The sequence below is a fragment of the Gallus gallus genome, chromosome 2, assembly GCF_016699485.2.
Source record: "Gallus gallus isolate bGalGal1 chromosome 2, bGalGal1.mat.broiler.GRCg7b, whole genome shotgun sequence".
Classification (NCBI taxonomy): domain Eukaryota; kingdom Metazoa; phylum Chordata; class Aves; order Galliformes; family Phasianidae; genus Gallus; species Gallus gallus.
In genome coordinates, this window is record NC_052533.1 from 67265915 (window position 1) to 67281215 (window position 15301).

General features: G+C 39.2%; 1 protein-coding gene and 1 long non-coding RNA gene across 5 annotated transcripts in view; one reads left to right on the forward strand and one right to left on the reverse strand.

The window, feature by feature from the left end:
* MYLK4 (myosin light chain kinase family member 4) overlaps positions 1–15301 on the reverse strand; it is an 84590-nt gene that overhangs the window by 9187 nt on the left and 60102 nt on the right. For all 4 annotated transcript variants that reach the window (XM_015282190.4, XM_015282191.4, XM_046928572.1 and 1 more), the window contains 10 exons: positions 13426–13501; positions 11993–12425; positions 11138–11157; positions 8224–8326; positions 7267–7360; positions 6070–6179; positions 4841–4982; positions 1482–1552; positions 672–800; positions 1–153 (listed from right to left, as the gene is read on the reverse strand). In XM_015282190.4, coding sequence (XP_015137676.2) covers positions 1–153; positions 672–800; positions 1482–1552; positions 4841–4982; positions 6070–6179; positions 7267–7360; positions 8224–8326; positions 11138–11157; positions 11993–12425; positions 13426–13501 — 1331 coding nt within the window. The remainder of the gene's footprint in view (positions 154–671; positions 801–1481; positions 1553–4840; positions 4983–6069; positions 6180–7266; positions 7361–8223; positions 8327–11137; positions 11158–11992; positions 12426–13425; positions 13502–15301) is intronic.
* The window catches only part of LOC112531770, a 23272-nt gene continuing 8117 nt past the window's right edge, over positions 147–15301 (forward strand). Inside the window, exons 1-2 of the long non-coding RNA XR_003073771.3 lie at positions 147–1645; positions 14603–14734. This is a non-coding gene — a long non-coding RNA (uncharacterized LOC112531770). The remainder of the gene's footprint in view (positions 1646–14602; positions 14735–15301) is intronic.

A 15301-nucleotide genomic window follows, 5' to 3' on the forward strand; every position in this document is an offset into this window, starting at 1 on the left:
CATTTTTCCTTGATGAGAAGCTTTGAGATGAAATCTTTGGCCTGCTCAGAAACACCTTGAAACTCCTCATCTTCAAAATCCCAGCTGCAGGCCAGGATATTGTTGAGGGTCTCGTTGTCATCCTCACCCAAAAAAGGAGACAATCCACTGAGGCTAATTAGAAAGGAATATGTTAAGTCCTTCTGTCTCTTCCCCTTCCTGTGCATGATCTCTGATGTGACATCTATGATTGTTCTGTTACTTCTGGCCCACCTTAAAACGTTTTATTATCTAAGAAAGTTTCCAGACCGTTCCCATTTTCTCTTCTATTTACATTTTTAAATAATCACTCTTTCTCCCTAACAAAATAAACATTACACTCTTTCATTGAGGGTCATATTTTCCAGATCTCTGACCACTTTTGCAGACACATACTGGGAGTTTATCAAGAGGTCCACATTACTCTGGAAGTGTACTACCTAATTGCTCAAGATAGATGTGTAGTGAAACAAAGAAGAAAAGTTAATGGTGATTGAAAAAAGGGTTAGAGTCCTGAATATGGAATTTGGAAAGAGGTCTATATTTTCTATTTTGCGTACAGATTTTGTCAGTGTTCCAAATAACAACAAATTTGGATGACTGACACAGAATAACCTGGAAACGGCTTACAAAGCATATTGAATCCTACTTACAGCATGTAAGCAATGACTCCTACACTCCACATGTCTGTGGGAAAGGAGACAAATTCATAATTCACAACTTCAGGAGCAAGAAATTCAGGAGTCCCAAAGTTTACTCGAAGTTTTTCCCGGGGTTTATATCTAGGCAAAGGAAACATTAACAAAGGACATTATAGCTCTGAAGTTATATCGTAAGTTGTCCAGCACTTAGTGGGATTTCAGAAGCATATATGACATTCAGGAGGAGATCAAGGACAGATAGAAGTACAAATTAAAAATAAATACTACCCATACATAGGAATGAAAAACATTTGTAAGCTTATATCATACTTCAGGGTAAAACTCAACAACTAAACCAGCTAAGAAATTCAGATTTCAAAGATGACTTAGGGCAGCTGTTATCATCCTTTGGATTCTTCCTCATATCATAGGTTACGGTATCTGCTTAAAGAACAAAGTGATAAAGCATGAATTGTATTGTAAAAGGCCCTGATGTTCTCTCACACTCTCTTTTGAAGAATCTCATAACACTGGGACAAGAGAACAGTCAAGAGGTTCCACAAATTTAGTCGATTTTAGCTGTACCAGTATACTTATTTGTTAGAATCGGACCTCTTTCAACCTTCAACCTGAAAAAGGTTTCAGAACAAAACTTTTTTTACCCAACATCAAACATTCCTTATTAAAAGATGTCTTTGGTTAGAAGAACCAACTTGTCGCAAGAGCAGTAGGAGACCATTATGTGTGTAACTGCAAAGAAGTAACACTTATTTGATTCTTTCCTAATTCATTTACAATTAGTAATATAACATAGGCACATACCTTCTTGCCAGTCCAAAATCAATAATTTTTATTTGATTTGCAGATCGGTTCACACACAGGATATTCTCAGGCTACCAAGAGAAACCAGAAAACACTTCAATGAGAAACAAGCATGACAAACAGGGCTTTTAGAAAACTATTGAGTGAAAGCTACTGAAAACAGGGTAAACGTGCCATAAGCACCTTTTTCTTTCCTCCCTGATCAGATTTCTCTGTATGGGTATAACACCTTCTATCGCACAGAATTGAGGTTGGTATTCTATGTCTGATAACGGCTTCTTTTGCTTGCTTTTCAATTTGACGTAAGGCAGCAGTTCAGATAAAGAACTTGTAGGGGGAATGAGACAGAGAATGTACACTTCCATAGTGAGGTTTAAAGATGGTGATTTTGCAGACCTTAGTAAGCTGACACTGGAATTTTATTTTTTTTTTAACAAATTTACTGGGCTTTGAAATTTACATCTTTAAGTTTCTGTGTTCATAGATGTTCTGGCAGTAACTATCTGATTGAGCACTGATATATTATGCTAGTTACAGCAGCTTTATGTTTTCATCAGATATTTTACCAAAAGATGGAATTCACAGGCTAAATCCCTCTGGATTTTCACGCAGCCAATTGTTCTTCATTCCCCTGGAAGGAATCCATTGGCTTCCTAAATTACTCCCAAATCAAACAGAAGGGAGCTAGGATAGAATCTGGCCAATTGTCTTTGAAATGTAAATATCTAAAATAAATCCACTGCCAGCAGTTTTATAGTTTTATATACTTTGTCTTGTTGCTTGTTGAGTCCTCTTTGAAATAAAGCAGCCCACAACACTTAAAACATCAGTTAACCTTTGTCACCATTACTAATTCATTTTAAACACAGGACTTGTAAACATCATATGCCCATAGTTTCTGTGGTCCTGGATGATTATGGTCAGGATGAATTTCTTTCAATTTCAAACATTCTTCCTCAAACTCAACTGTTACTGACAACAACCTATGAGTAAGCAAAACAGAATGGAGAATCTGTAGCTGGCTAGCATGTGAAAAGAGAAGTCTCTGGGAAGAATTCATTGGATTGTATATGGGCCTCTTTGTCAGCAGTATGACATATAAAAACTGTGCCAACTGCAAGAACATAATTAATATGTCTCAAAGACCTTTGTGAAATTCTTCTTGATAGGTTTCTAGCTATCTAGATGTTTATAACAAAAGAGAAAAGTAAGTCTGGTCATTGATAAAGCAAATGAAGCAGATCCCAACAAGCATCTGTTCACTTGCTTAACATGTGCAATAATATAAATGCTAACAACTCAGTTATTACAAGCCAAAAACAGCAACTGTAATAAAAAGCTCACCAAAGACAAAACTCTAGTTGCACTTTTTAGTTCTTTTTGCTTTATTATAAATCTGAGGTGTACATTATGGGAACTTTTAGACACTTGTAAAACTAAAGGCATCATCCCCTTTTATTTCTGCACTAAATAAGGGTAAGAAATATAGAATCATAGAAAGGTTCAGGTTGCAGGGGACCTTAAAGATCATGTAGTTCCAAACCCCTCCCACGGGCAGGGTTTCCAGCCACTAGATCTAGAAGCTGCCCAGGGCCCCTCCAACTTGGCTTTGAACACCTCCAGGGATGGGGAATCCACCACCACTCTGGGCAGCCTGTGCCAGCACCTTACCACCCTGTAAGTAAAAAATTTCTTCCTAATGTCCAACCTAAATCTCTCCTCTTTTAGTTTAAGGCCATTCCCCCTTGTCCTTTTGCTATCAGACCATGTAAAAAGTCAGTCCCTCTCCTGCTTGGAAACTCCAACAAGTACTGGAAAGCTGCAATGAGGTCTCCCTAGTGCCTTCTCTTCTCCAAGCTAAACAAGCCCAACTCCCTCAACTTCTCTTCATAAGAGAGGTGCTTCAGTCCTTTTACCATCTTTGTGACCTTCCTCTGGACCTGATCAAACAGCTCTACATCCTTCTTGTGCTGGGGCACCAGGTTTGGACACAATACTCCAGACATGGCCTCAAGAGGGCAGGGTAGAGGGGTACAATCACCTCCCTTGCCCTGCTGGCCTCCCCTCTTTTGATGCAGCCTAGGATACTGTTGGCTTTCTGGACTGCAGGAGCACACTGCTGGCTCCTATCCAGCTTTTCGTCCATCAGAACCCCCAGAGCCCTTCTCTGCATGACTGCTCTCAATGGATTCCTCTCCCACCCTGTACTCATATCTGGGATTGCTGCGATTCAAGTACGACACCTTGCACTTGACCTTGTTAAACCTCATTAGGTATTCATTCTCGTGCTCACTTTTTGAGCATGTCTAGGTCCTTCCAGATAGCATCTGTGCTTTCTATCATGTCAACTGCACCACTCAGTTTGGTATCATAAGCAAACTTTCTGAGGGTGCGCTCAATCCCACTGTCTATCATTGATAAAGATCTTAAAGAGCACCAGCCCCAAAATGGACCACTGAGAGACACCACTCATGACTGACCTCCATCTGGATATAGAGACGTTCACAACAGCCATATGGCTACAACTATCCAACCAATTCTTTATCCACCTAATAGTCCAGCTTTCAAATCCACATCTGTCCAATTTATGTCTATTATTTAATAAAAACTTGGTTTAAGGGAAAAAGATCCAGCTCGAATGTCCAGACTATTGAAAAATACCTTTACAAATTGTTTTCTGAGAGTGACAGAGATTAGCAGTCAACCAGTGTAAGAACATGCAGTTGGTATATTTGGTTTTAGATACAAGTAAGGGGACTTTCTGTATATACACTTAAATAGTTCATATTGCTAAGCAAATATCTGGTGGAGAATCCATCACACTTTTCTAGACTTTCAGCTGTACTGGCAGTTATTGTGTAACCTAACATATGCTGTATTATTTGCATCAGCCATTTTTTTTATTACTTTCATTTAGTGAATACTTTCTTATGTATTTGGCTTCAGCATGGTGTAAATGGGGTTAATTCCTGTCCCATGGCTGATGCATAAGACAGAGATCTTGTGCAGCTGAATTAAATAATATTTGCACAATATTTTTAGATGCAAATGGAAAAAAATGAAAATAGCAAGGTATTGTTGCCAATATCTTCCTGGCTTTCTGTAAAATCATTCTTCAGAAAACTCTAGAGCTATGTAGATTGATGACATGTGACCACAATTCTCATCAAAATTACTTACTTCTGTAGTGATTTAACTGATCTCAGTGTGGCTGAAGTAAATACACATCAGTTCAAGGAAAGCAGAATAAAGTTATTTGTTGTTTCTGCCGTGGGAATCTGCTAAGTTGCATGGCCTAACATTACAGAGCAAAATTTCCACAGCTGTCATTGCACAAAACAAACATGTCAGTTCTCTACCTTTAGATCCAAATGAAGAATGTACATTTGGTGCATGTACTGAATTCCCTCGCAGATCTGTTTTATGAATGAGATAGTATCCATCTCTGTCAAATTGCAATTCTCGTCAATAATTCGGTCAAATAATTCACCTCCTTCCACACTGATGAGAGAAAGACAGTGAAGTGGTCATCAAGTTCAAGTCCAAATCCAAACCCATGCAATTACAGTAACATAGAATTTAAACTATTGACTATTTTAAGGATTCACAGTCAGGTTCAGTGAGAGGGGTCTACAACATGAGCTTGTATTCCGATCTGAATTTCCCACGTACTCAGTACTGATGCATATTAGCCATAATTTCTTCAAGCTTTGAGAACCCAGTCTCCGATTCATTGAGAGATGCTGTCTTGGGACATAATTTTGCACCAGTGGAATTAATGAAGTCACATGGAAAACCAAGGCAACATACTACACAATCTGCCTTAAATCCTTGGTCTTTTCCCTAGAAGTTTAAGAGGGACATGATACAAAATTTCAATTTGAAGCAACATAGAATCAGGGAAAATGACTTCTTATTTCTTATTACATTTCAGAATACCTCCATTTTACCAACTAATACCTAAGCTGACTTCTAGCTTTTGTGTTATACTAACCGTGTAAATCAAGTTCATAGGACTACCTAAGAATATACACAAAAGCCAAGATCTTCTGCCATGCGTTTCAGTGTTTTAGTTGCATCTTTTTTGGCTTCCCGAAAAAAAAAAAAGGCAACATCTATTTGTCTTTAAGGCAGCTATTTTGAAACGTATTAGCCTGATAAACCAGCATAAAAGACAGGTTAATCCATTCAGGCATCCAGTAAAATATCATCCACAACATCTACAGTGGGCATCTATTCATTTTAAGATGTCTTTGCATTTGCCTCACAGAAGTGGAGATATTCTGAGATGTCTGACGCAAAATACCATTTGAAATTAAAGAGAAGCTATACAACAGCTCTATCTTCAAATGGCGTAGTGGCCTTACATCACCTGGAGTGTGGAGCATCACTTGAAAAAAAAAAGCATAAATTGCTCCATGGCATTTTTTCTTAATTTTTTTCCAATTATTATTCCTGGGAACATATTTCATATGCTTTTCCCACCTGCTAAAAGCTTTATTTCTAATTTCGGGACAAAATAAGAAGGAAACAAATAAGTCTAGAAAAAGTGGTAAAGACAGAAATGGGAAGAAAAGAATACACTTACTATTCCATGACTAGGACAATGTCATTTTTTGACTCAAAGGCATCGTACAGCTGGATAAGGTTCACATGATTCAACTGGTTCATGACACTGATTTCATTCTTTACTTCATTCTGTAAAGAATCATGAATATTGTTTCAGAGGGTTTTTTGTTGTTGTTGTTGTTTTCCTAGGACAGCTATATGAACAAGGACAAAATCAGTTTGAAACAGATATCTACATGATCTCCATGTTTTCACTTGTGTTAAGCAAACACAAGGTTTGCCTTTGATTGTTCCTGCAGTGGTAGACATCAAGTCTACCATTAGTCTAGTGCTTATAGCGCTAGACTAAACTCATAGCTTGAGTAGAGGACTGCTTCAGTAATACATTAAGAGAAAAAGGAAGGGAAAAGAAAGAGCAAAAGCACACATGGGTAATAATAGTAGTAATCTATCTAAGAAAAGTCCAGGATAGTCCTCAGAACCTCCCTATTCAATCAGAGGTGAAAGACTGGTACCTCTGCTCAGTCCAGCTATTTTAAATGTGCAGTTCAGGGTGGGCTGAGTCATTTTCCAGTGGTGCCAATCTCTTTTCTTACTATAATGGGATTCTTGATGATCAGCTTACCCACATACAGCTATGCCTTAGAGAACCACAGATAGCTGAGACAAATCCCACCCTTGACTACTATTAATGACACAGCTGTCATAGAAAGGATGCTAGGAATGTCTTTCTTGTGAAAGCAAGCCCCAGATGGCCATGAGTTTTGCAAAACAGGTCAGACAAATTCTTCTCATTTATATTTGTGTTGATGTCAGGAGCCCAGATCATGCCGGTAATCAGCATACCTCACAGTGACATGAATTCATTGCAGTAAGGATAGAGTGTGGTGGAGGGGGAAGTATGCTATGTCACAGGCCAGATAAATACTTTCACCATTAGTAAAAAGACTCATAGAATTAAAAGTAGGGAAAAAAAAAAAGCCAGAGAAACACAAAGCTCTGAGAAGAAAGTAGGAAAAGTTATGATTAAAAAAAAAAAAAAAAAAAGAGAGAGAGAGAGAGAGAAAACCCAGAAAGAAGACCTTGATGAGAAGAAAAACAGAGCTGCAGCCAATGGTAAGTCAGCAGGTTTTATGACTATGATGGCTTGTGAGCCACTTGGCCATGGTCTGTTGAAGAATGGTGTGGGGTCCATTAACGAACAAAGACTACCAACCTTCTCTTTATCTCCTCTGGCTTTTATAATTTTGGCTGCTAGCTTGAGACCTGTTGCTTTCTCTTCACATTTGTGTACCTGACCAAATCGTCCTCTAGGGAAAAAAGGAAAAAATATTAATCAAAACCATACCGTTGCATTGCCCTTGAGTTCAGACTAAGTTATACAGAACAGAAAAAATCCTCTCCCTATCGAGTTCCATTTCAATTGCTCTATTGCTACTATTTTATTGTGTAAATCAGACTTGCTACTGCTCATTTAGGCACACCAAAATTACACTTTTGCAGCTGATATTATTCCATTTTTATGATTCATTAACACTCCCTTCATTACTTCTAACAGCTTTTAATATGTGATGAGGTATCCCAGGCAAGCTAACAGCAATACGTACTGTAATGGTAATAACTCACTTATGTGCACAGTCTGCCTCTCCCCACCTCATCATTCTACCCCAAGGGAAGACTGTGATTTCATGATGAAACAAAGCCTACTCAAGACCATATTGCTATCAGAACTGACAGTATCGCTCTATCCTAAATTATGGCAACATGAAAGATCAAGCAATTACATAACCTGTCACATTAGCTTGCTGATCTACCTGAAAACATGCAAGTATTTTCAGGGATGGGCTGCGCTGAGGGAAAGAAGACTACAGTATGTTTCTACATCCTGCTGGCTTCAGTGTGAGGTACTATCGCATCCTAGGAGCATCATGACAAAGCCTGAGGGCAGCTGGCTGACCTAGAACAACACCAAATACAAGCCAAGTCTGGTGGTGCCAAACCTTCAACCAAACTTTGCTCACACAGTAAAACCAGCCTCCTGTTTTAATTCCTCTCTAAGTACCGTTAAAGCTTAGCCTTCCTAGGGAGCCATGATGCTTCCATTCACCTGCTGGGGTTCCTGGCTGTAAACGCTTGCCTTGCTTTACATGTTGATTGGGTTCACTTGACTTACCCTCCCAAGATTTCATTCCTGTTGACATTATAATAACTGCTGATGCCCACCCTTTTGGCTGAAACAATCCGGTGATCAAATGGTGCTGGTGGAGAAGTATCATCTACAGAAAAAAAAAGAGATTGCATATGAGTGGTCACATGCAGTGCTTGCCTGTCTTATGTATTTCAGTCCTTCTTTCCCCAAGATAAATTGATTTAAGAACTAAATAATCCTACTGCAAGTTAAATAGATAGGTCTCTCTGTTATTTAGAAAGGGTTTTGCTCCAGAGCTCTGGCTTAGAAAGTACAGTGTCTTAGGGGAGCTACACTAATTAAGACAAGAACTCCTCTACTTAGTAAGCACCTTCGGCACTACGAGTATCAGGAGCAGCATGAGACTAGGTGAAGACTGCTAGACTAAGCCAGTGCAGCTTCATGGCCACAGAAGGCCTGCACAGTTTGTTCGGAAGATTTGGAAGGAATTTTTTCCTATCCAGTTTTTAATTTCTTAGGAACTGTTAATAGATGAGTATATACTGTAATTCTCTCTCGTTACAGAAAGAGATACAGAGCTCTTCTGTAAGCCCGGCTAGATAATGTCATCTCCCTTCTTATGATATTCATAACAAAGAATCCCTTCTCTACTGGCTATCTGATTGATACAATTTGTCAGGCTCCCCAGTGCTGTGACTGCCTTTAAAGATTACTTTTACTGCTTGTGCACACAATGGAGTTTATCCTGTCATCTAATACTTGGGGTTTCCAGTATGGCTCAGGGTCCGATGTAGTAGATACATGCTGCTTTGAAGAGTTTCTGTGCTTAAAAAAAGAAGGCAGGTAAAGGGGAAAGAGGGACACAGTAAACAGATGGCTTCCTCGGAGCAGGTACAGAGTTTTGGCACAAATGTAGATCTCCATTATTACTGTCCAGACCTTCACACGCTGGACCATTCTGCCATGCTCATGTCAAAATCCCTGCAGGATACCAGCCCTGCACGTGTAATTTCTCTTTGAATTTTTTGCAGGACATTGCGATTCCAAATTCATACTCATGTTGTTTTTCACTTGATTGATATTCCCAAGAGTGACCTTTGGCTGACCAGGGTGACAAATACTTCAGCTGGTTGGGAGGGCTAGAGCCACAGTGCTTTAACATGAGCTCTCTGGTCTGGAACGCCAGGTCTTTTTTGTGGAGGGCTTGTTGAGCAATTTGAAAACCATTCATTCCTCCGGTGAAAATGATTAAGACCACAAACAAAACAAAACAAAAAAACATGACAGCTTGTAGCTGGCAGGAACACTCATTAATGTAACACTGGAGTGTCCTTATTCACAGTAAATGTCCATTTTTCCAGGATACCAGTTGTGTACCTACATTTTTTTGACAGTGTTAATAACTGACATGGTCAGGAAGTTAGTTCACGGTCAAGGAATTGTGAAAAGCTGGGGCTCCTGGAAGTTTGCCACCTACTTGTGATTCTGCAGAGCTTGAATTGCATGTCCTTAAGTATGAGCCTTTGTATGTTACCAAAACAAGCCTCTACCGTAAAGGCAGAATTTGACCCTAACGACACAAACTCCAAGGGCCCCAGCATGTAAATGGCAGAAGAATATGGAGTTTTGAATGCTCAACTCTCAAATGTTACCAAACTTCAAGCAAGAAAGTTCTCATTTAAAGAAGTCAGATTATATGTCTGAGTTTTAGCCTTCAAGATTTTTTCAATCACAAATCCTCTGTTTTTCTTTTACTGCACACCAAAGGGGATTTCTCACTATTCAAGAATGTCCTGGTGTTACAGATGAAAGGCACTCCAAGAGAGAGACACTAACTTTAGTGCCATCCCTAAGAATCTGCCAGAGCTCGGGACAGCTTATGAGTTTAGATTTTTAGTTTGCTATCTCCTGTTTCTGTTAGAGAATCTAAGAGCCTCACACAGATACTTAATTCAGTGTTTCCTTTTCCCACTCCACCCTGCATTCCCAAAGCAAAGCAATTCATTGTTTCCTATGTGTGCACATGCACATACATGTATCTTCAAACCCATCAGGTCATCACCTCATGTTTCATCATTCACAGGCAGGGATAGGCACTGAAATTCTCAAGCAGAAGAGGTGTTAGAAATCTCTGCTTCACTCTGCTTCAGAGTTCAGTGCCTGAACACCATTTATCTGACTCTTCAGCAGCATCAGTCAGGCCTCCACACAGCAGTTTGTACTTCGTTATTTTATAGACTACAGTTCTCACTTCAGACTGCTATAGCACTAATGTGAGGAACCTGGTTTTTCAGGCTACATCCAGAACACTGTAGATTCTGTGTTAGTATATGTTCTTAGCACCTCCACAAGTCAACCAGTTTTGCTATACATTATGTAATTCCTCTCACCACTCCACATCTAAAAGTTCTAGCTCTCTGTTGTCAGAAGAAGAGGGAAAGAGGATAGTATTAGTGGAGTAGTTGTGGCAAAAGCAAATCAGTTTTGACTAATTTCTGTAAGAACAGAAGCCTCTATGAAAAGATAAGCCAACTCCTCAGGTAATAAATGTTGGTAGAATTTGATGGAAGCAAACAGAGCCATTGTGTTTCCCACCACTTTACAATGTGGTCCATGAACAACTGCTTCCCATTAGAGCTACCATCCACTTCTTCCTCTTACTAATTATTCCCCTGATGTCATTCTTCTCTGTGGATGTCTTTGTCTGGACATCACTCTCAATACCAGCAAAATAAAATGGTTTGGTTTTGCCTTTAGAAATACTTCCTGTATGAGCTCTGGGTTTTATTTAATTTTGCACATTCCATCAGAACTTTCTGCATGTAGCCTGCTCTGCTGTCATCTTTGATTAGGCCTTCAACATTCACTCAAAGCTTACTGTTACCACTGTACTGAAATTGGCAGGTCTGCTCAATGACTGAACTATAATTTCCTGTACCTTTTCCACAGCCTTTACACCTGCAAAGACAAAACATGGCATTAGCGCAAGGTATACTTAAAGCAGAGAAAATTTAGAAATATACATGAAAAACACCTACACAAATAATGCATTCAAACATTAGGCTATTTTGCTTAATGACATAAAATAATAAGGTTAAATAAACTGTTTTAATACTCAGAGGAATGAAATGACATCTAAGTAATCATGACAGCAAAATGATTCTTCATTACTGAAATGCCTACTTGAGTTCTACTGATTTTAACATTTGGCTATCAATCTCACCTTTAAAGCAATGGGAGAGGACTGGGATTTCACTCTGTTCTTATAGGTTCCTGAGAGCTTAAACTGGTTTATCCCTGAAAGGCTAAATATAAATGCAGCACAGAAAGAATTACAGTAAACAAGTTTATAAGTATAATTTTCTGGGCAAAGTTTTACAATTTTATATGATTAAGTAAGTTACTAAATTTTCTAGTAACTTAATTCGCAAACAGTACATAGCCTAGCCTAACCTTTATTTGTTCATATGTCGTATGATGCTGCAATGAATAAACATTACAGAGTGGGAGAATGCTTATCAAAGATTAAGAACAGCCTGTCACAATTCTCATATTCCTATCCTTTCTCCTAAGCAAACAACCAAAGTACACTGCCAGTATTGTGTATGGTAGATTGACTGTTTTCAGGCTTAGAGCTTAGATCAGAAAGATGAACTCATTTTATATTTTTGTATCAGACTGGATTTTCACTAGTATTTATACTAATAATCTACTTTGACTCAAAACCTGAACTACATGTTTTTTCTAAAGCAAGGGTCTCTTAAGAATGTACAGTCTGAGTTTCAGGCCTTACATTCCCTCCGGTGCCTCTTGATCATGGCTTTGTCCTGCCTCATCTTCATTTTGGGAAGGTGCTGATGGTTCCTCATCCTCTTTTTCATTTTTACTATCAACTCCCTCCCCTTCATTCATCCTCTCTTCTTGTTCTTCAGCTCCAGGCACCTGATGTTCCTCCTTCGTCTCCTCATCTGCTGGAGACTCCCTCTCTATCTCCTGCCCAGTTATCCTTTGACAAGCATCATAAACAGCATCATCTTCTTGCTGTACAGAGCTTCTCCTATAACAACTTTCAAAAGCTATTTCTTCTTTCTCCTCTGTTTCTTCAGAATGAAATTCAGGAGAATCTGTTTGTAGCAGAACAGTACTTTCCCTCTCAGCATTTTCCTTGTTGAGCTTATCAACTTCTTCTTCATGACAACAGGACTGGCTGTTCTGGATGACCCCCTCTGTAAGTAAATAAATCAGCAAGAAATATGTCAGTAGTTCTCTTAGAGTCAGTAACCATATTGAAGTAGAAGTTGCGTGCTCAAAATCACCTCCACTGTATTTAGAACAGGGCACTTGCATTCCTCTCCAACTTTCAAGTTCAGAGTAAATATCTCCTAAGTGAATGAAAAGTTATAAGCTTCAGCACAGTTCTTTTTCTCCATGAGTGGGATATCATGGACCAGAGATTCTTCCCTTTCAGAAACAGCAATGGAGAAAGCTTTTCTCATTCAAATTTATTGTCAGGTTAATAAGATCCTCATGCAAAGCATTTCTTTGAGCAGTTTGCCACCAACGAAGCTGGTGAAGGGTCTTAAGCATAAGTCTTACAAGGAGTGACTGAGGAAACTGGGATTGTTTAGTCTGGAGAAGAGGAGGCCCAGGAGAGACTGTATCACTCATTACAACTACCTGAAGAGAGGTTGTAGTGAGGTGGAGTGGTTGGTCTCAGGTGTGATAGGACCAGTGGTAATGGCCTCAAGTTGTACCAGGGGAGGTTCAGGTTAGATATTAGGAGAAACATCTTCTCTGAAAGAGTGGTAATGCATTGGAACAGGATACCCAAGGAGGTAGTGGAATTGCTGTCCCTGGAGGTGTTCAAGAAATATGTAGATGTGGAACTGAGGGATATGGTTAATGGGCATGGTGATGATGGGTCAATGGTTGGACATGATCTTAGAGGTCTTTTCCAACCTTAATGATTCTATGATTCCATACATTCTTCTCTCTACACTCATATGATTCTTTATACACAGACACATGACAAGTTGCTTGGATGTGATGGCAACATGATGTTTCTTGTCATACTCTCCCATATGCTGGTGAGCACACACATAACCCAAGCAAGAGCTGCTCAGGAGAACATGGGTGACTTCTGTGAGGGTTATTACTGAAGCTGTAAGGGCTTTGCAGCTATACTCTTAGGAACCTGAAACTGATCAGAAGAAAAAACATTCTAACCTGCTGAATCTGGTGGTTCCTCCTCTTGTGTAGAATTTGTTCCCGTCTCACTCAAATGCAACTTTTCTTTCACGACCTGCAGAAAAGGCAATAGATTGAATTAGTCAGCGGACAGAGTGTTCATATTGCATTGTTCCTCATGAAATTGCAGTTATCTGATGAGTCCAAGTAGTCTGTGACCTGCCCAGAAAATATCAAGATTGAGCCTCAGGGACTTAAAAACCTTCCAGAGATGAGCTGCTGCCCTGTACTAGCTTTTGCTGTTAAAACTGGGTTAGTTAAAGGAAAACTAGAAATATTTAATATTCTACCAAAAATTTTAGTAACAGTCTTACTGAAAAAAAAAATCAAAAAGATTTTTGCTGTTAATCCACATCTAGTAACAGTATTTTTAATCATCCAACAATTTATTACAGGCTGACTGGGACAGTTAGCAGGAATCAAAGAGTATAAACCATCCTGACAGCTTTCTAGTGTGCTCTCATCTGTATTTTACAATGTTACAGTGACATCTAGAGGTTCTTTATGCCTTGCCAGCTCCACAAAACCAGCTATTACTGCTACATTTATGGTTATTTACAAATATTCTTATGCCCTTTGCTCAGCGCCTTTTTTCATCAGTCACTCCTAGACCTGTGGTAGGAGAGTGACTGGTGTTTGTTTTCCACCTGCCTTCTTCTTCTTACAGTACTATGAAACCAATTCTATTATTTAGTAATGTATCCAGTGGGTGTGAAAAATGCAGATACTTCCAAATATATGTTCCAGAGAGACTACTTTCTCTCTTTGAGCACTGTAATGCGTTTCAACAATCCACGGTCAGGCACTAAATTTTGAGTGTCTTAACCATGTAAGCTGTTGGTGGTGTTGCTTTAATTTCATCAAGCTACACAGAAAACAGGCATGAAGGAAAATCAGTGAGAAACAAAAACCGTTAAGAAAAAAACAGGATGAAATTGCATGAAAGGATTTCAGCAGGACTTCTTCAGTAAATGTGGATCTGCAAGGGACAAAGAAACTGCGCTGTGAACGTGGGAATTGAGGCTGAAAATTATTTGGGATGCAGTTGTTCCCAGGAAGCTGCAAGCTGCAAGAAGGCATAAAAAGAACTAGTGAAGTACCCTTGAAACATAAATTGGAGCCTTGTTCACATAGAACTTCAATATAAATGTCTCAGTTCCAGGTGGATCACAAAGATTCCAATGCTGATTCTGTTTTTCATGGTGGAAAGTGCTGAAAGAAGCATGGAAAACCCTTGGACTTATTCATTCTGCAATGTGACTGCAATTAGTAATGCACTTGGATTCCTGTAAGTATGTCAACCTCACCACACCACTGAGGACATCAGCTCTGATCAAATATAGTCAGCTGAGCAAATAACCAGAGAAACGGCCTCTGAGCTCTTTGATGCATGGGGCCAGATTTCACTTCTGCATTCAGAAATAATTGCAGGCACACAGTGCTTCCTACTAAATACTGCTGTAGTTTGCAGGTGTGAAATACAGAAGTCAGCTTTTGAAAATCCACACCTAGTGGAACATTGGATGATGCCGAAAATCTGAAGCTGCCAGAGTGTTACATAAATTACTACACTGTTTATTCAAGCATCGCTTCTGATCTCTTACATTTTAATAGCAGATGAGGAGCTCATACTAATTCAAATGAGAGGGGAAAAAAAAAAAGAATACAAATAAAACATTTACCGTCAGTGTTCAGAAGAAATAAATGTAACTATTTGCAGTAAGTATAAAGCCAGTAGCACAGCAGAATAACAAAAACAAACGCAAGGACTAGATGTTTGACTAGTACAATCTGTAGACATATCAGTGGTATATGCATGTGCATTCCAGTTCTCTCCACGTGAAGGGCTTTGCTT